This window comes from Oreochromis niloticus, linkage group LG6 (assembly GCF_001858045.2).
Source record: "Oreochromis niloticus isolate F11D_XX linkage group LG6, O_niloticus_UMD_NMBU, whole genome shotgun sequence".
Taxonomy (NCBI): domain Eukaryota; kingdom Metazoa; phylum Chordata; class Actinopteri; order Cichliformes; family Cichlidae; genus Oreochromis; species Oreochromis niloticus.
The window spans coordinates 23513407-23534258 of NC_031971.2; the positions used below are offsets into that span (position 1 = coordinate 23513407).

At 40.7% G+C, this 20852-nt stretch overlaps 2 protein-coding genes and 1 long non-coding RNA gene across 4 annotated transcripts; 1 reads left to right on the forward strand and 2 right to left on the reverse strand.

Annotated features, from left to right (window-relative positions):
• Positions 1-707: 707 nt before the first annotated feature.
• tyrp1b (tyrosinase-related protein 1b) lies at positions 708-6478 on the reverse strand. Its single transcript, XM_003452161.4, has 9 exons — positions 6371-6478; positions 5143-5498; positions 4767-4875; positions 3754-3967; positions 3236-3440; positions 1826-1993; positions 1338-1517; positions 1109-1255; positions 708-1025 (listed from the first exon to the last, which is right to left on the reverse strand). The coding sequence occupies exons 1-9, from the start codon at positions 6382-6384 to the stop codon at positions 820-822; spliced, it is 1599 nt and encodes a 532-aa protein (XP_003452209.1). The 5' UTR covers positions 6385-6478; the 3' UTR covers positions 708-819.
• On the forward strand, positions 5321-11084 carry LOC112847122 (uncharacterized). Its single transcript, XR_003220483.1, has 3 exons — positions 5321-5453; positions 9476-9605; positions 9728-11084. It is a non-coding gene; the product is annotated as an uncharacterized LOC112847122 (long non-coding RNA).
• Positions 8024-15878, reverse strand: si:dkeyp-118a3.2 (uncharacterized). 2 transcript variants are annotated; one of them, XM_019359845.2, is made up of 6 exons: positions 15673-15878; positions 14157-15311; positions 13141-13443; positions 12208-12325; positions 11362-11472; positions 8024-8517 (listed from the first exon to the last, which is right to left on the reverse strand). In XM_019359845.2, exons 1-6 carry the CDS (start codon positions 15719-15721, stop codon positions 8343-8345), a joined length of 1911 nt encoding a protein of 636 aa, XP_019215390.1. In that variant the 5' UTR covers positions 15722-15878; the 3' UTR covers positions 8024-8342. The 2 variants fall into 2 exon arrangements, with proteins under 2 accessions (XP_019215390.1, XP_025763798.1); XM_025908013.1 differs by lacking the exon at positions 11362-11472.
• Positions 15879-20852: the final 4974 nt, after the last annotated feature.

Below are 20852 nucleotides of genomic sequence, written 5' to 3' on the forward strand. Positions count from 1 at the left end.
GACAGTCTAGCAGTTTTATGGTGTCATGAAGATTTAAAATTCCACAGTGCGCTTAAAGTCATATTAAATTATGTCTTTGATATTCCCTACATGCTGTTTAAAAAAAAATCGGTCCAAATTTAGGATACGAGTGTAAATGAAGAAAAAAATCGATTTCCTCCTTTCGCAGTAATCCTTTAGATCCACTTGAGGGCGGTACATCTGCGGTTTTGAACACATGGAAATTTGCATGGGCTTGATTTGAGAAGTAACATTACGAGTGGTGTGATTTGCCAGTTGGCCTGAGGCTTGAGACAAGCAAATTTATGCCTGCGACAAAAAGGCCTGCAGTGGTGTTTTCACAAAATACTGCTTGTTCACACAAAAACGGAGTGAGTTATTTAAAAAGAAAAAAGGAATAGGAGCATAATCATATAGAAAGAGATCATTTCATCTGCACGGATAAATATATATTTGTCAGCTGAAAATGGGCAGCGAGGTGGAGTCACTAAATAGTGTAGCTCTGACATGTAGCTTTGGAGGGTTCAGTCCCAGTAGCTGCTCCTATGCTTGCTGTGTACTTATCTGAGCACTGGATATCAGCTCTTGCAGTTATTATAATCTTGGCTGCAGTCTGAAAATCTGCTGGATGTGCTCAACAAAAGATCCGCCAGACCCTCTCCGCCTTTCAATTCATAGATACAGACACACTCACAATTACGCCTGGGTTCAAAACCAGTTCACCTTTATTAGAAGAAATGGGGGAATCATTTTAAAAAAAGGAAAACAAGACAAATTTATGTATGTAAATGTTGGGTCCTCTCAAGATAATTGAAAATGTTAGACAACAGACTGTGATTTGTCCAGCCTGCGGTCTTCCTCTGAGTAGCGTCGGTAGGTTTCTGCCAGCAGCGGCTCCAGGGCCTCGGCAGAGTTGTAAGAGTGAGAACGCATGGCGCAGGCTATGATGATACCAACCACCACCACAACCAACACTGCAGCAATAACGGCTACGCTGATGATCTCAGAGAGGGTGAAGGTACGAGCTATGAAGGAAAAGAGCGGACGGTTATCAGGAATTCCTGGATTTTGTGGATCTGCACAAGCTTACACGTTCTCTGCTCCTCACCCGGCCACTGGACCTCATATGAGTATCCCAGGTTTTCTGGGGCAGGCACAAACATCTCAGCATTGGTGACAGGCGGCCAGAAAGGAACCATGTTGAACCTGCGGTTGTGTCCAATGGGAGCGTTCTCATCGGGGTAAACAGTGTCACCTGGAGAGAGTGAAGAATATGTCAATCCATTTATTCATTCTCCAAAGTGAATTTGGTTGTTTGAATATTCGCAAAGGTGTACCCGGTTGATGCCTGCGGAGCCACTCGTCAAAGATTGCATCGGTAAAGGTGTGAAGCAAGACAAAGATGGGATCATTGGGCGACAGGTGAGTCTGTCCACCCGTCCCGTTGAGGAAGAGGTGGGCCAGATTGTGAAGACTGCGGATCACCGGGTCGTACATCCCCTGGGGGGCGCTGTAGCCTTGAAATTATGGAACAGAAAAAAAGGAGAAAAAAAGGAAAACATTTAATGAAGACTCTGATTTACCAAAATTAGGAACAACAAATGTTGTGTTGGAGCTAACCATATGTGCATGTGGGTGGAGGATTGAGTGAGTGTTTTTCTGGCTTTGTGTTTCATCTATACACTCACACAGTATTCAGCAGCTTTATTTTCTGAGCTCAGCCCAAGTGAAACTGAATATTTCTTTGGATTGGGTTGATGGGAGGATGCTAAATCTTAGCTACCACTTTGGCTCTGACCTATGAGTCATGTTGAATGTGGATCACCTTCGATGGTGTTCCTGAAGCTCTCGGAGGAGGTGGAGTAGTAAGGAGGGGTATCAAAGGTGTTGATCTCCAGACAGTCCAGCACATCCTTGGGCTCCGGCAGCCTCTGCACCATGGGCCGCGCCACGTTGCCTGCTGGATTCCTCCTGATGGGACTGCTCTCTGTGCCTTGGAGATGAAGAAGGGACTCAATAAAACTGGGTTTAGTGAAATATAATTAGTTTAAAATAATAAAGATAACTTCTGATTACTGGCACACTAAGACCTAAGATCAGGCACAAAACAGAGGTCCCTACAGACATGGCTTGATTGAAAATGTATTATTTAACCACCTTCTAACTGTGTGGGGGAAACTCTACTAGTTTGATCAGCCTTAAACATGACAGGATGGCAGTTTTCTTTTTTAATTATTCAATAAAAGTCAACAGTAGTGAGTGGGAGCTTTGTGACTGAACAGAAGTTTTTTTTTCTTTTTTTGTCTCTCTTGCATGCATGATCTCTTTCTCTTTTTTCAGGCTTTCTCTCCTACACACAAGCACATAAACAGAAGGCTACATAACCGAGTTGTCTGTCTGTTTGAAGATTATTCCCTCAGATCAAAGGAACCAGTAGACTGTTAGATTCCTGTCTTCAACAAGCACATGCACAAATGAGGCAACCCCCTTAACCCATTTAAGGAGATGTTGCTTGTTGACGCAGGAAATACCAGGCCTGTCATGACTCTCTGGAGGGAATAACAAGATAGATCACTCACATGTTGGCCACTCACGTGTTCAACCTGTTACCAAACACTTCTTTTTCTTATGACCTCTTTTTATAAGTTTGTTGTTGAGGCTCCACGGGGAAAGATGATTGACGTTCCCAATTACTTGCCTATTCCAGATGAAAACCAAATCCTTTATAAATTAGGTGCATTTGAACACTGAAAGAAAGGTAGTGAATTAGGCTTGTAATCTGGTGCCAGTGCGGAATGAGAGCCAATCCCTGCAAATCTGATCACCTAAAGTCTAGGTTACGCAGTGTTATCTTATTACTGAATAAGAATTCCCTTATTCTAGGTTAAATCTTGTGACCAATCAGGAATTAACACTGAAAAACTAGGCTGATTGAATAAAAACAAAAAAATCTTTCAAACCGCAGTATTTAGAGATGTGTAGTACTTCAGTTACACACGGCAACAGAGAAGGCAATACTTAACAACTAGAGCAGTTTCAAACAAACTGAAGTAATAGCGAGCAATATCGAATTTAGCACAACAGCTGTGAGCTATTATTTATAGCAGCCTATGTTCTACATGCTCTCTTTATGAGCTCTTTGCCCTCTTTTCTGATGCAGCTGAGACGATGCCGTATATCAGCAGCGCTCGGCTGCGCGGCGAGGTATAGTGTGTGTTTCCGTGACTGTCTTTACTGTTGCAGATGGTGCCCAGAGTGTCGTAGTCATCCACACTCTCGCAGATGACCCTCCACTGTGAGAACACAGAGTTGGGGCTGATGGAGCTCATATCAAATGTGCTCCTGGCTCCCAGCAGGTCATCTGTGCAGATGTCGCATTCGCTGCCTCCAATGGCGAAGTTCCAGTAGGGCAGGGCAAAGGTGGGGTTGCCCAGCATGTCCTGTGAAGATCGAACAAGGGAAGGAGGCAGGTGTTCAGGGAAGGACTGTCTGTAAATGAACTGCTTTCTTGAATTGTTTATTTTTTGTCCCCTTCCTATATATTCCTGCTTTTGTTTTGCCTTTTTTATTTCCTCCTTGCATTAACCCATTCTCCTTCAGGCTAGCTTTTCACTCAGTGTCAGATCTTTTTTTTTTCCATCACCACTCCTCCTATCCTAACCTCCTCATCCATTTCTTTATCAGCCCAAAAGCTTGCTGTCTCTCCTCTTTTCCACTACCGCCCCTCTTTCTCCCTGCCTTCTCTCTGCTCACCTGCATGTCTCTCTCCAGTTGCAGCAGATGAAAACGATGCCAGGTGACAAAACCTGGGCCCTCGTGGGAGAAGTCTACACCTCCAAAGCTGGTCTGGCCTGGCCCCAGGTACGTCTTACTGACAGAGTAGTAGTGACTCCAAACAAAGTAATTATAAATGGTGATGTTCTCAAACTGTGGGGTGTTGCCATCAGGCCCAAACAACTCCTGGTACCTAAAGATAAAGGGTGAATGTCACGTTGTATTTTTTCCTCCACATTGCTCTGTCTGAATCCTCCAAACTCACCCTGATTGATTTGAAGTAAGAGAATGCGTGGCCTTAGATGAACTATGCATATATTATGCTCTGCTGTTGCATAAAGCTTTGCAATCTTAGTAGATCTACAAAGTGCTTTTCACAATTTTGTTTTCACTGATCCATTCACACACTGCTTCAGAACTTGGGGATGGTACTGGTGAATAACTCACTAATAGATATATAGATATTAATACACATTTTATTCTCTGTAGCTGGAATTCATTATGTGGCATGTAACTAAGAATCTTGAGCATGACCATTAGTAACAAGGGGAATTTTAATTGTTTTAACTGTCTGATCCAGAGGTTAAGAGATTTTCTTTGAGCTGCAGTCAAGAATGGCTTCAAAAATTAATCTATTGCAGTCCTCAGCTGATTTAGAAGGAGGTTATTCACAGATTCAGAAGACTGTATTTCCCTTTACTCATGCCAAAAGTGATCATTTGCTCAACTTTCTACAGCTTTTAAAGAAAGTTGCCATGAGAAATTCTCTGATTTTACAAATAATTTCAAAATCACAGCATGTGGTTCAGCCACAGATACTGGATATATATTTCTTTCAGCTGCCAGACTCAGCTGAGTCTGAGCGTGCAGGTCTTTGGGCAAAACATGCTGTGTTTTACACGTGTTGACCAGAGAATCACAGAGTAAAAATCAACCCTTTAAAATCATCTACTTATACTCAGCTTGATTATCATGTTATTTTTCCAATGTACCGTCTTGTACAGATGACGAGGTCAGGGTGGACAGTCCTTTTAGCTTGATCCAGAGCATTTACAAACGCCTGCTTCTCAGCTGTGCTCATCTGCATGATGTTTCTCCTTACTGGGGGGAGGTTAATGGGGTGGAGGAAGACAGGGAGCAAAAAAGAGAGACAATGAAGTGTTGTTAAAGTGTGGGGGGAACGAAGGAAGAGTAGAGGAAAGAAAGTGCTATTAAAAATTAACACTTTTTTTCCTGCTCCTAGCAATAAATGCTGCCTTCATTCCCCAGGCTGATGTAGACCTGTGAAATCTTGAAGGACACGGTAGAAGATAGAAATTTTAAGTCGTCATGAATTTTTAGGTCTTAAAAAAGCATCTGCTCTCTTACCCACAGAGATCCTCTGATCACAGTTTGGTCCAGTTAGCCCATGTCTGCATCGCCCACAGTTGTAGCCAGTGAAATTCCCATTACAGCGGCAAGTGCGATTGAAGAATCTCAGCGGCCACCTCTCTCTGTCATCGCGCCCGGCATAAGGGTACTGAGGTCCATGGCGCCGACTGTCAGCCTCAATGGTCACACACTGGCCTCTTCCTGTGCTGGAGCCACACTCGTCTCCTGCCACCCCTGTAGGGGATGGACAGCACTGGCCGCTCTGCAGCCCCTCAGGAGTGACACATTCCCTCGGGAACTGGGCCAAGGTGAGCGTGGTGCACAAGGTCCACACCAAACCCACACTCCACAAGCTGACAAAGTAGAGAATGAGGTGAAGTAAGGAGTTTTTTAGGGCCATGCAGTAATTTATATGTGAGAACAAGGTTAGAACAAAGTGTGTGGAAATCTTTTACATGTTGAGAATTGCTGTTATACAGCCCTCCTTCTTTTTTTAAAGGACTTGTCTTGTTCACGGTTGTGAAGGACCAGTGACCATCCCAGAACACATTTAGCAAGATGAAGATAAAAAAAACATCCCTACATACACGCCACATCCACTGAAATTAAGCTCCAGAACAACTTACTCAGTATGTGTTCTCTTGTTAAAGCCAATTGTCTTAACATTATTCCAAAACTTCAGTTCTTACACATCCCTGCAGGCAGCACAAGTCATTATTTATAATTCACAAAGCCATTAGCTTTCAACTCTTACAAGTTCAGAAATGCTTTCAACAATAGACAGCAAGCAATGATTTGCTTGAACCTTTTTTCTTTTTTCTTCCTTTTTTTTGCAGTTAGATTTGCTTGCCTTTTGTGCCTTTTGAAGTTTGTTGATTAGAAATGAATGAAGGAGTGGCTAATAATTTGCAGGAGCAATTATTTAACAAGAAATGCTACCAATATAAAAGGGGGAATAGCTCCACATGTTTGAGCATATTAAAAGTATTTGAATGCACGACTTAACGAGTCGGTGCATCACCTGCTGGGTTCTGTGGAAATCTGCTCTGTAACATCATATGAGACAAAACTTCACTTCTTCTGCAAAGATGTAGCGCATTAGTCCAATATACACTTTTAATTTGTAAAGGTGCTAAAGCAGTAAGTAATACCGCAGAGTTGTAAGACTTTTTGGATTCTACAGTTCATTTGGTGAAAAAGGAATAAGTATCATTTGTTCCCCTACCTCTGACTGTACATGCTGCTCCTCTGTTTGCAGAACTGAAGTCTCCCCCAAGAATCAGCCCGTTGCCCTTCTCTGTCTTAAATAGCTATTGAGCACATGAGCAGGCCTTTGTGCAGCTTGTGCAAGGAGAAACACACACACACACACACACACACACACACACACACACCGTACACATGTGTACACTTGAGGGTACTTGAGTTTTTTCAAAAACTCATTCATGAACCTTGTGATCATGGACCAAATGACGCCAGACTGTGGATACTCACACAACTATTGTTGACATTCATGCTGAAGTCTTACAAGAGAAAATTTCTGGGGTTTTAGCCAAGTTCTACATTTATGTAAATCATGGACGTAACTAGAAGTTAGTTCCATAATTGTGTTTTGTTTTTGTTTGTTTTCATTTTGTTTCTGTATACTCCAAAAGACGATTTTAAAGTAAGCAATCAAGAAGTGATTGAAGTACAGACTGTCAGCTTTAATTCCAGCAGTTTTACAGTATTTTTACACTAGCACTTTAGGAGATTCAGCCAATTTTATGCACAGTCCCTCGTTTTCAAAGGCTTAAAAATAATTGGACAATTGACTGACAAGTGGTTTCATGGTGACACAAGGCCTGGTCCCTTGTTATTTCACGATAAATGAAGCAAACATAATATCTGAAGTTGAGTCAATGTCCTAAGTTTGTATTTTTGTCACTTTTCTCTGTAGACAGGGAGGTATGTATTAGGCTGAAAATAAAATCTAAATAAATCTAACAGAGAGACAGCAAAAACTTTAGGAGTGGCCAAATCAACAATCTGGTGCATTCTAAAAAGGATGAATGCATTGGCCAACACAGCTAACCCAAGAGGCCTGAAAGACCATGCCTAAAGTGGATGATGACAGAATTATTTCAACTGTTAAGAAAAACAACTTTAAAAAATCTAACCAAGATGAGAACACTCTCAAAATGTTAGTGATATCATTGTTAACGTCCACAAACATGAAACACAGAGGGTTTACAACAAGGTGCAAACCACCGGTTACACTCAAGAACATGAAGGTCAGATAAGAGTTTTTTAGAAATCCTCTAAAAGAGTCTGCACAGTTCTGAGGAAAAAAAGGTCAGATGATTAACTTGCAGAAGAATGACGGGGAGAGAAAAATATGATAGGGGCAGGGTTGTGGTGTGTGGTTGCCAGTGGAACCCGGCACTGGAGTCAATGATTACTGATGATGTGACTACAGATAGAAATAGCAAAACTGGATTGGACAGAGCTTCACAATGCAAATGAATAAATAAGGTGTGTAGAGACAAAAATACAATAATCGAGCCTTTGTCAGACAATTTATGGACCTAGTTGCCTCTTTGGACACTTAATTTTGTTCTACTCAAAGCAAAACTTATGATACACAAGTCAAGACTTATGCAGAATAAAAATCAAATCCATTTTTAAAAAATCGTTTTACATTTTAAAGACTTTTCAGATGAGGCACATGTTGCAGCCAGCATTCTCAGACTTCAGACTTGCTGATAAAATGGGATGATTGCTCGTGGCAGTTCAGCAGCTTTGTACAGCATGAGCGATGTGGCCACTTTGAAAACCGTTGCTCAACAATTCCAGTGCAGCCTAAAGTGTTTATAGACATCAAACCACTAGACAGCAGTAGATACATAAAAGGTTTATCACATTTGCACACTTGCACATGTACACAGTATTTTCAAACACACATTTCTCTGTTCACTCAGTCACACAGTCATATATGCCAAAATTGTTAGGGGGGTTTTTTTCTTCAAATTTACACATGCAAAAACACAAATAAGTAATATGCACTAAGTGTAAGATGATTATACAGTAGTTAATACACTTGGGAATGTGAGACAGTCACTACTGGGTTTGGTTAGGGTGTGAAAGTTTTAGGTAATTCACTGGCTTTCTCTGTGTGCTCATTGAGCTTAGCATGAATGAGGAAACAGTTGGACCCCCTAGAGAAAGGAAGTCCTGAGGTCTTGTGAGGAATTTGGTCCTGGCCCAATATTGGCCCACTCATCTGTAGAGCTGGGCGGGAGGCCTGACATAGCTATTGCATGCTCATCTCCTTGCTGGTCATTTATTTTGGCCAGGGTTGAAGACATATTAGCTGGGTCAACTGCAGCAATCCTGGTGGAAAGGACAAAAGATCAGTTGGCAGTGATTAGACCAGCTGAAACAGAAAAAAAAGGAGAAAATACACAGCTGTTTGACAACAGGAACAACTCACATGGAGTACAATGGTATAATATTAGGGTAGTGCTAGCAGGAAAATGGGATAAATTTCACACAAATGAGAAAATCTATTTTGCTTTACACAAAAACAAAGACAGGCACCTTTCAAGCGATGAAATTGAAACACAGTTTCAAATGGCTTGTTCGTAATGGTTGTCAAACTGCTGTTAAGTATGCTGCTCTAAGCGAATGCTAATATTCTCACTGGAAGGTCTGTTTATTTAATGATTTCCACACCAGATGGAGAAGCTTACGAACTGTGCTGAAATGAGATACCTGGGAGCTAATGACACACCTAGATACAAACAGATCACTTGACATTATTGAATAATTGCAGGGAATACCGTCCTGGCTGAAATTTTTAATATGTCCTAGTAGACTACCCCTCAAGGACAACAATGCGGCTGTCCTAAGAGCAGTTCCATTATGTTGCCTGGGTGCTGAATATTTGCACATTTCCCAGAATCCCTAATGAGTTTAATGTTCACACAGCTGCTTTGGGTTTTGTGTTGGGCTCGGGTGAGGTTTACGTTGGTTATTGTCAAATGGATATTAAGACATTTCGGTCCTCTTGTCTCTGACTTTCAAGGTGATGTGCATCATGCATTTAAGTGTGGCAGGCAAACATTCAGTATGGATGGGAAGACTGAATAAGAGAGTGGGGCCTGTTAGGCCGAACCAGCTAAGCTAAAGGTGATCGTGTTAAAACTACCAGATGGAGGTGGGAGCTGGATTTGGTTTACAGTTTAAAGCTCACTGAAAAATAATCTTAGAGCACTGTGGAGTTAGATTTTTTTGTCAAGCTGTTTGCTTGAAGTTCCAAGGATAATAAAGTAAGATCTTTTTTCTGCAGCTATGAGTTCAGCTAAGCACCCTCTGAATTGTGCATCAAAGACAGATGCCGTCCTTCCAAGTGAAACCTCATGGACGCCAAGTTCAGTGCAATACCAAAGAGTTTGTAAATCCCGGCATCTTTTGTTCAGGTACAGTTGTTTACAGCTGCCTTGACTCTTGAAATACTTTTTTGGGGGGAAACATTTATTGCTAAAGAAGAGTTTAAAAAAAAAAAGTATTTTAAAAAGTGAATTTTGTTTTCTATTAACAGGAATTTCGGTTCTTCTGATGACGACTGGATTGTCACTGCTGCTGCAAAGACTCTTAACAAGGACACATTTCAAAATTACTGTGTCGACTGTTTAATAATTCAGTGTTGCTTTGTTATTGTCTGTGCAAGGCAGGCATCACATTTCTACTTGTGTCTTATAGACATTCACTCGCTGAAGCAGCACACAAACCGTCATCTGTGATGTTATACACAGACTCTCAATCTCTAAATCTCTGATTTTTTAGTATTTTTTGTTTACAGTTGATTTTCACCACATGCATATTTTTCACATGGTCTCTCACTGCAAGCACACAACTGTAGCTTAATTACTGATCCCAGCCCGCCAGTCTGATTAGCAAAAGCAGTGGTATTAGCCAGTAATGCTCTTGGTTCACGGGACTCACATTCTCATGTGACATTTTGAGCAGAATCCCGGGGCTATTACACTATAAAAGCGCCAAGAGGGAATCAGCTGAGAAGCACACAACTGGTGGCTCCTATGAGCCACAAGTTTGCAGGTCAGTACATGATATTTAGTCAGGTCACAATGGAAAAGTCTGACTACTAGTGTAAGTGGCAAAGAGACTGAAAAACTGTCAGAGTAAGTGTAGCCGAGGAAAGAAAGACAAAAGAAAGAGAAAGAACTCTCATACGATATAGGTTAATCTGTGATGAAGCCCAGCGAAGGCTGCCAATAAAATTTAAGCTTTGTTGCGTTCGATTATTTTTAAAGTTTAAAGTTAAGATTCCATTTTAATTCAACATCTGTGAAGGTTGTTTGCGCTTTCTGCTTGCTTGTCGGTCCTAAAATAGTTTAAGAGATGTCACTTTGTATAAATGCACTGCTCAAAAAAGTTAAGGGATCACTTAATGCATGCCATGCCCATGGAGTCTGGTCAGTAGCCCACTGGAGATCATTTTGTAGGGTGCTCCTATCATGCAAAAGAGCAGATATCAGTCATGCTACTGGGTCGAAGCCCTGCAAAGCTGTTCTCGTGTAATGGTCAGTATCTCTTCCTCAGTTCTGAGACTGTACAGGGAGACACAGTAAACCTTCTTATGGCGGCAAGCATGGATGTGTCCTGAATTGACTGCTGGTACTGTCTCATAGTAGCAGTAACAAGGACACTAACAAAAAGCAAAACTAGGAAAAAGGGAGGAAGGAGGGATAAGAAGAGAGCAAATCTTAGAAAGCCATTCTGTTTTTAGGGAGTCTTGTTATTGCCTCTGCAGCACGCCTGTTGTCATTTTCATTTGCACCAAAGCGGGTGAATTGGATTCACAATGGTTTATGACTTCTAACAAGACAGATTGATGTCCCTGAAGTTTAACTGGCTCTGTGTTATACTGTGAAAATGAAGCATTACCTTAATGTTCTTTTGAGCAGTGTAAGAAAAATAAAAAGGTTGGGAAGAGAGAAAAAAGGTTTTGAATGTGACTTTGCAGTCAGCAGATCTCAAGTCAAATAAACACCTGTGGAAGATTGTGTGTTAGGTTGTGTTAGATTGCAAGATGACACAATTCTGGCAGCATTTTATGACTCTTAATGTTGTCCCTTTCCTTTATTTTTGCAGATCCTCTCATGTGTGCTGTACGCATCTATAACACTGCAAGAAACACTGGTGAGAACATACTGTTGAGGGTCACCATTGCCCGCAGGCAGTGTATCATCACTGTAGTCATCTCCTGTAGTTGCCTCTGGTTCTACACACTCTTCCTCACATGCACGCTGTCGGGGCAGGCTGCTGCACGCACACAAACACATAAACAATATCCCTTTATCACTATTATTGCTCTTCTTGCTTACTCTTGACCTTCTACAAATTAACTGCACGTTGCAATGAGTCATGTAGAGAAATAAAAAAGTAGCCAAGTATATAACTGAAGCAAGACTATTCTCTTTTGTGAACAGAGGAGGAAATTCTGACCCAACACTGGATACAGCGGTCTGATTTCATCATGTATCAGTGTTGAAATGTTACCTTGAGCGCAGGCAACATCTAAAGCAATCATGTGCCAGTTCTGCTCCGAGTCCCATCTAGCACTTTTGTTGTTACAGGTAGCAATCAAATGGTTTGTTTCGGATATCAGAGAAGAAGAAGTGGAAGGTGGCTGACACTAGTGCAAATGCAACAAATATTAGTTGCATTCATGTTCACAAAAGTAATTAAAAAAGGGGGAAAGTCTGCTTTACAAATACGGAGTCAGACAGATATTCATGCAATGGTATTGTACAAATTTGTGTTGTAAAAGAAATGTGCTTTAAAATGGGGCTGTTTGATGTGTAGTCTAACCTAATCAAAGCATAATAATGGAAGGCAGGCTTTAAAGGAATACTGCTGGCTAGAGGTTAACAAGCAAAGCATTTTTGCTAACAAGCAAAGATTAGAGCTGTAATTTTAGGAACTCAGGGGCTATAAAAGAACTGTTTTGAATCAATGTTCCTGTAGATCAAGTGCACAGAAGCTGGTGCAACTTACTTGTTTTTGTGACAACGTTTGACGATATAGATAATGATGACAGCCGTCTGCAAAACCAGGAAAACTGCAGCAGTAACAACTCCGATTTTCCATGGTTCCAAGCCTAATCCAGTTGATTCTAAACAGATACAATAAGGCAGAGAGAGATAAATTGCAGGGCAGAGCAGGTGGAAGCATTAGATTTAATAAAAAGTTTGACATACTTGTGGCTGATGGGCAGCCACAAGTATGTCAACGTGTCCAGCAAATGTACAAACAGGAAGCTCTTATATGAAATATGTGCAGTCTAATTACACATAATGGTTTTTCATAGAAGAAAAGACCTTTTGTTTTTTGCTACCGCTACGTCATTTTAAACAATCTGCCAGTAAAATTGTGCCAGCCCAAACTGGCATGTGTGTAATGGCACTGGCTCCTACAAAAAATATGAAGCAAATACAAGAGGCAGAAAACAGCATGTTGTAGCCTGTGTGACAGGATGGTCCAAACTTGCTGGTGTTCCCCCACCAGTTAGGGTATAGTTAGCCTGCTCAATTGCTCAGTGAAATGGAAAAACATCAAGCTGGCCATCTGCATATTTTGCTGGCAGAATCATGATAATGATCTGTTTTCTTCTTTTTTATTCTGCCCAAGTTTTTAATGTGGAAAAAAAAATCTCCTGTTGAATATTTCCCAAAGTATTTATAGCCTAGGATGTGTTTCTAAAAGTGTTTGAGAACTACAGCAAATCTAATATATGACTTTTAGAGGGAAAAGTTACAGCTGCTATTGCGAGACTGCTGTGAAAATACACACACAGACAAAAAGGTGCAACAAAGTCTAGAGAGGTCAGTCCCGGGGCAAACGCAAAGACCACATTGCAATCACCAATCAATCTACCATGCATGTCTTTGGGCTATGTAAAATATACTATACTGTACGTTTAGCTTTTACCTGGATCTTTAACTAGCTCATTGGTCTCCCCCAGTGTCTCTCCTTCAGTCCTGGGGTGTTTGGCTAGATCATCATTCATAAAATTATCCAGTGTAGGATGGGCATCAGCTGAGTCATACGGGAAAAGGTCATTGGTCGGGTTGATGATCTCATTGCCGTTAAATTTCTCATCATCTAGGTTTCTTTCTTCAGTCTCCACATCAATGAGGAATAAATCGGCAGTGGAAGCCTGGTTCTCAGGGCTCTGCAATATGGTGGTTTCAGCACCATCATCAGGTTCTGGGCCAGAGATCCCCACCACATCTAGAAGTAAGGTTTGGTATGTGACACACACATGAAAATGAAGACTAGAGGCCTAGACTAAGATTTTGTCAAGTGGAGCAATGGAATGTAGATTAAAGTACAGATGTGCCGTAGCTAAAAGATGCTGTTGGGTCATGATTTGTATGGATTTGTAGCAGAAAGTGTGTTTTCTTTTTTGCATATGTCTCAATGACCAATGACCATAAAGGAATGGAGGATTAGACTGATAAAGGATTCATGTTTATATCAATGTACTCAGAGTAGAAATGTCAGTTTTCTACCAAAAGATTTTTCTGAGCAAAAACAACAGGACTAGCCAGTGTTAAATATTCTTATTTACATTATAGGGGTTTTCAGACATAGTCTGGTAACCAGCCTTTTTTTATTGCATTAAAAGCTGTTATAGTCCTAATTTAAGGTCTTTAGGTATGCTGTGATGCACACAATGCAATGCTCAACCAAATCTGCTGAGTCTTATGCAAATGCAATTTTAAAGACCATTGCAGTTTTTGTGACCCAAATTATGAGCTGGTTCTAGATATTCTACATTTCAGATATTTAACAGAGACAGATGAACTAAGAGTAAAGTTAATATGACAGATAAAACTTACTCTGTCTAAAAGATGAAAGATTATAGACTGAAACCTTATTTCTTAGTGTAGGTTACACTTCACTTCCTGTGCATTTTCTACATTTTTGCAACTCCACCTCACCTTGATCCTTTTTTGTAGTGTCAATTGAAGTCTCCGAAGCAAGCTGCTCCTCTTCTGCTTCTTTTTGGCCGTCTCTTTTATTCACCAGCACCTCGGATTCCCCCTTGATCACACTCTCTCCATCTCTGTCATCTACTTTTGCTTCCCCCACAGTTGTACCTCCTAATTCTACCTCTACTGAAGCTCCTTCCTCCACTAAATGACCTTGTTCTTGTTTTTCTTCTGGTCCATCTGGCTCTTTAGCTATGTTTACATCTTCCTCCTCAAGTACTGGCTCTCTGACTGCAGTTTGTGTGGCTTCTATCTGATAACTGTCCGAAAGCAGCGCTATTGTCTCACCTGCTGTTTTGTCTAGCTGAGTTTCCTCCTCATCTCCTATCTGTTCCACATCAGCCTCTCCAAGATTGAGTTCAGGCTCTCTGTGTACTGCCACCTCCTCAACATCCAGAGTTTCCTTTGTCTCCTGTATTTCTGTTAGTGTTGCACCTTTTTCTTCTGAGAGCACAGCCTGATCTTTGTTGTCCTCCTGAATTTTCTCCATTACAGCTGAATCCTCTCCTGTCTCGTCTAAAGTGGCTCCAACTCCCTCTACAACCTCATCACTGAATTCAGTTCCTAGAGTCTCATCAATAACCCTCACAGTGTCTGCTTCTCTGACTCCAGTTTCTACACCTGCTGTGGTTTTCTCCACAGATCCAGCCACTGTTTCATGCTTTTCGTTGACAACTCCTCTATCAGATACATCTTCAGATGCATCCACCCCTGCTTCATCCTGCTTCTCTTCAACACCAGCATCTTCTTCACTGATGCCCATATTTTCATCCTCCACTTTCTGCTCCAGCACTTCTGCCTCAAAGTCAGCTTCTTCCTCAGCTGCTTTCTGGACTGTGCCCGGATCCACTTTTGCATCACTCCCTCCATCCGCTCGTCCCAGAGCTACCTCCACCACCTTCTCCAGCAGCTGTTTCAGCACTTCCTCTGCCCTACGACCCTCCACCTGCTCTGAGGCTTCCTGCACAGCTTGCTGCACCTCCTTCAGGCTAGGAGGGGACAGTACTGCAGGTGCCACCCCTGCAGAGGTTAGCTCTGGTTCCTGTGGTGAGGTCCGTCCATAGTGGGTGCCCTCAGAGGAGGACTGGATAGAGGTCATCAGACCTGAGGACACAGTGAACAAACGGGAATATAGTACGTTTAATGACATTTAATTTTTATTGATAGTGATGAATATTGATAATTTAGCATACCTAAGGACTAGTTATGACATCTTTGTATATAATATGCATTACATCACATGTAATGAACATATAAAGTATATGTGGTAGCATTATCTCAGATTGCCAGTGGATCAATCTAAACAGATCTATTTATACTTGTTACTTCACTTTGTCATACTATTATTTATTCATTTTGTAGATTATAGTTAAATAAACTAGTGGTTTGGAATCAGTAAGCAGTTGTGACTCGTTCATCAGAACATCACTGTATACATAATCACACCTATGTATTACCTCCCTACCTTGTATTATTAAAACCACTAGGAATCCTTTCAAAGCGCAGTACTCCATGGGTACTCCAAATGTGTACTCCAAAGCAATCACAGTAATTTCCAGGAAGATCCGTTTAATGTCTTTTGTTTCTAGAAATCTTGCTCAAAATGCCAAGTGTGAGTGTGTACACCACCACAAGACATACACTGAGACTCCGGATGGTTGGACAGCAAATACCCGATGGAGTGTGATCCCAGCAGGTGACGAAGAAATGAGGGAGGGTGGAAAACAAACATCGCCATGTTAAATATTGTCACCTCAAGGTTTCTCTGTACCACCAGGTGTCCCTATGGTGTCGTTAGATGAAGTAGCACCGCAGCGCTAAATGGTTTCGAGACTCTTACAAGGGTTGTGGTGACGCATGGACGGCATGTCACACACACAGTGAACTCTGGAGGAGCAATTATAAGGACAGTGTGAGTGATGCAACCATTTAGGCCTGAAACAGTGCTAGAGAAAGCAGATCTGAGTTGTAGCCCAAAAGACTACAAACAAAATTTCACAATATTTTAAAATATTTAATGAGTTAGTTTACAGAGTAAAAAGAATCCCTTGTTGTTACCAGGTTTTTTATTATATAAAGCGTTTGTTTCTACTAAGATATAGCCCACTTCTCTGTTATCAGTCCAATGTGCACAGCTAGGATGTAGAACAGCACAGTGATGCCTTATGGTTTCCTATTGTTGCATCTAGGGTGTTTCTAGTCAGTCTCTTGATTGCATGATTAGTGTGGAAATCCAAGGAAATTGGAAGCAGGTGTTTCATTAATTGGGTTGTTTCTGTGAATGCACATAGTGTATGGCTAGAGGCAATGAAAAATCCCTAGGTGGGTTTTTTTTTTGCTGCAGTTTATTTATATTCATGTCTAGGTTAGCATCACAGAGGCACTCCAAGAGCACCAAACACCCACTTGAATAGTTTTGTTTTTTATATGGATACAGTCATTGAAGTAAGCATGCATATCCATATTGTAAGAGTACAATAGCCAAATAAAGTAACCAAACATTGTTCTGTTGCTACACCTAGTTTATCACATGCTAGCTCCATATATCTAGGGCTGCTTAGGCTGTCCACCTCTATATTACAGACAGCAATATCTGAGGACTTTTTGGATGGTTGGATGCATGTAAAGCTTGACTGTGGTGATCATCAGCCATTTGTATCTTTCTATTCATGCATGCATCCTAATGACTTTGCTTGCCCCTGAATTTCTCTATTGGCATTAGGAGATTCAGATTTATGTCTTTGAGTAAAGAGACAAATAATCTACAGTGACCAACTAATTTATCGGATGACCGTCAAATTTTGCTAATGCTTGAATTTGTTCAAGCATTAAATGCTTGCAAACTTTGCTTTGCAAACTATAAATGCAAAACTGTCAAACTTCCTGATTGTAGCATGCTGATGTCAGTGTCATAGCTCAAAAAAACAGCACACAGCACTAAGTCTGTGAAGTTTGTTAGTTTAAAACTGAGATCAATCATTAGTAAATAGTAATCTTAGCTGAAGAAATTAGACCAATGTACTGCCTAGGAAGACAGAAACATGACCAAAAAAACCCAGCAAATCCAAGTCAATGAGATTTTGGTGAAGAAACTTTCTGCTGCTCTCTTGACCCTGTGACGAGGGTCACCACAGCAGTTTTACACCAGATCCCCTCGCTCACACAACCCAAAAGGGGATTTGCATCTCTGGCTGGAACTGAACCGGCAACTTTTGCTTTCCAGGCAAATGTGTAAACACCACACTATGGAGCATATTCAGTGTGGTTTGGATTACATGACATCGTATGCACTTTCCATCTTTACACTTTAAAATAAGCTGAGTAATTTCATTAGCACAATTTATCGTCATGCTAGATTTTCGCTATCATCTCAACTTTGGTAGCATGACTAGAGCCATTCACTAAACATAAATACCTCTATTCATTCACCCCCACGTCAGTGTGTACTGGAATATAACATTTTTTTACCCCACCCCCGACGCAACCACACACACCACCACCACCACCCCCATTCCTCGACCTCTGTAAGAAAAAGTAGTGTCTTTGAAAGCTCATACCATAGCTGCATTGTGATCGGCCTAATAATAGCAGGACTTCTGGGAAACTTTAATGTATCTTGGTTTTCAATGAATCATCTGATCCTGACCAAAGGCTACACTGATTCTTTCACCACAGGACCAGCATGGCAAAATGATAAATTCCCGTCATCAAACCAGCAAGATTCCTTCATCTACCAGTTTATTATCTTTCAGACTCATCAGTCTATTGGTCTGTTCCGAGTTATGAAACCAAATATGGATATAATCATGTTTTTTTTTAAAAAACAAAACATCAATTTTATTATAAGATTGTGTCAGTGTAATTCTCTGTAGTTCTTTGTGTTGCTTTTGAAGCCACATGTAGTGCTGCGCAGTGCTCCCTGCTTCATTTTGATTTTCTTGACAATTCACTGCCAAATCTGCACTTCTGCATATTAAAGACACTCTGTGTCAAAACAAACCAGAGATAGAAACTGAGACTTGGTTGCTTCAGAGGAGCAACAAGACATAACTCAATTGTTTTGTTCTCTGCTTCCTTTGTTTCATGCTTTTAAAGTCTCTTCAACTTTTACTTTCTGATCTCGCTCGCTCTCATTCGTGACTCCAGGAGATTTGGTCTGAAAGGTTAATACAGTCACATGAGCTTCACATTGTGCTTTGTGCTACCAGGCAGTAGCACCTCATACTTAGCTTGTGACTGAGTCTGGGAGAGGGGAATTATTACCAAGATGCATACTGTATGCATCCTCACACATATTTCTGATACGTTTGATGATAGCTTAAAATAAGACAAATAAATGCGGACAAGACACAGGTGAAAGCAATCACCTAAAATGAAACCAAACAATATAGAAAAGGGTAACAAGCAAAAGCTAACTCACACACGAAACAAGAGGAACACAAACTTGTCTTGCTAAACCACAAGAAAAACAATGCAAAAACATGGGACCATGACAAGGCTAAAAATGAAATTAGATCTTTATTGATGTAAATGATCAGTGACCCATAGTTGACACTGTCCCTATTTATGCAACGGATTTCCCCGAAGGTGAATAAAATAGACCTTATTCTATTATTTTATCTTATTCCCATCATCTAACCAAAGGGAAACTCTAGAAAGTGCGCGGCCTCTGAAGCTGCTCTGTGTTTAGGGCTGAGGGCAGCAGCACCTTGTGCAGTGCTGTGAGTGCATAAGAGCTGCTGTCTGTATTTTGCATGTCAGTGTTGGAATTTCACAGGCGGTCTCTATGAAGAAAGGGCAGTGGAGGTGAGGAACCAACGTTAACCTCTACCTACACTTACATGACCTATTTGTTAGCAGCAGAAATACTAGAAAACAATCACTTTAAGCACATAGCACGCAGTTTTATGTGGTTCTATATTGATTTGAACAGAAAAGACTTACAGATTTCAATCATTCACAGATGTATTTTAATTTTGCACCAAAAAAGTTAACAAAAATGCTCAAGAAGCTTTTTGTTTAAGAAAACAGTGTTTTGGGCTCGAGTCATTGACACTTCTATAAAATATCAGAACATAAGGTCATTATTGTCAGGCCTACATTTTCAGATAGATGTAGCTCCACTCTAGGCTGTATCATTCTTATGCAAGAAAACAGCAGCAGCACTGTAGACTCCCTAATGAGTGTCAAGCACATAGAAGGAAAACAATGAATTTACTAGTTTTGAGACATTTGCCACATGTAGGCGATCCATGATCAATTTTTTTTTTAAATTCTTGTCTTTCTTCTTTATGTCTGCTAGTGGTGTGTGTGTTTTACACATATTTTATGTCATCGTGGGAAAGGATTTGTCCTCCTTTATTTCCTGGAGTGATGCACTTAGTTACTCTTCTTCAAAATATGTGGTCAGGGTCAAAGAAAATATTTTTTTTAAATGGAATGCACTTGCCCTTAAGCAGGCAGAATAACTGAAAACAATGAAGTGAAATTAAGACAAAAAAGAGCCCATGATTTTTCATTTATTACACCATTAAGCTACACCGTCTAAGCATATAGTCGACTCCTGCATCATCCGTTCCAGCCCATGGAAGACAAACTAAACACCAAAGAAACGGATAACATGTGAAATGACCAGTATCAAATAAATCTGAATTATTATATTATTAGAATATTTACAGTTGCTTTTACATGTCATAAACAGCTCAAGTAAGTAACGTTAAAGTTGATCTTAGTAAAATTTGCCTCTTCACCCGACATTGGACATTAAAACACCAGTTATACAAAAGGCAACAATGTGTTGAACTTAAAAAGACTCAAGATGTTTGGGAAATATAAGTTTTGATTTGTTTTCTTGTGTGAATATATTTTCCACATTGCATCAGGGAATTCGCTGAAGCGGAGTGCCAGTAGGACCACACCGAGACTAAGATGCTCATTCAGAGCAGGGCATCATGCTTGAATCATAGGTTAGTGTATCATAGGTTAGTCGTAGTTAATCTTCCATATGATTTTTCACTCGGTCTGGAAGTACTTAACATACCGAGTACAGATCTGGAGATAAACAAAGATTTTGTAGTCTAAATAGAACAATGTTTTTGACTGACATTGCAGGGAATTGTTTGAATTTCTAAGTCATTCGCGACACAGGGAGGCGTTCCATTTCATCAAATCTTTTCCTCTTCTATCTTTTCTCTGCCTTTTCTCCATTCTCTCTCTCTCCGTCTCTTCCCTCTGTTTCGCTGTCTGTAGTTTCAGGAATTTTTCAAAAGGATGTTCACCAAATATCTAGGACATCTTTTTGGGTCACCATTAAAATGATCCTCCAAACTTGTAAAGCATGTGGGGAAGTTACCTTTTTTTTTTCTTTTTGCATATATGGAGATCTGAGCCTTCCTGCCGACACAAACAACAACAACATCAACCAGTACCAACAACAGAAATAATGTATGCTCTCATTATTATTCCTATTTAGAGTTCTAATTTATTCGGCCTTAGTGGGGAACAGCAGTTTCAAAGGAAAAACCATGAAGAGTGGCTTGTTGATAACGCACGAAAGTTAAGTCAAATTATTCAGCCTTCCCCTCTGTTTTTTCCCCCTCTCGTTTTCTCTCACACATGAAAACACAAGCACACACTTTACATGCA

Bases quoted from the DNA above. Each gene is read 5' to 3' on its own strand.
- tyrp1b (XM_003452161.4), bottom strand. The intron at 3,968-4,766 runs GTACATTGGAAA...CTTTATCTTTAG, and splicing joins CTCGTCATCTGTACAAGACG to GTACCAGGAGTTGTTTGGGC. The intron at 1,026-1,108 runs GTGAGGAGCAGA...TTTCCTTCATAG, and splicing joins ATATGAGGTCCAGTGGCCGG to CTCGTACCTTCACCCTCTCT.
- si:dkeyp-118a3.2 (XM_019359845.2), bottom strand. From the start codon at position 15,721: ATGGAGTACTGCGCTTTGAAAGGATTCCTAGTGGTTTTAATAATACAA. The intron at 15,312-15,672 runs GTAGGGAGGTAA...CTGTGTCCTCAG, and splicing joins AGTGGTTTTAATAATACAAG to GTCTGATGACCTCTATCCAG. The intron at 13,444-14,156 runs GTGAGGTGGAGT...CCTTACTTCTAG, and splicing joins CACTACAAAAAAGGATCAAG to ATGTGGTGGGGATCTCTGGC.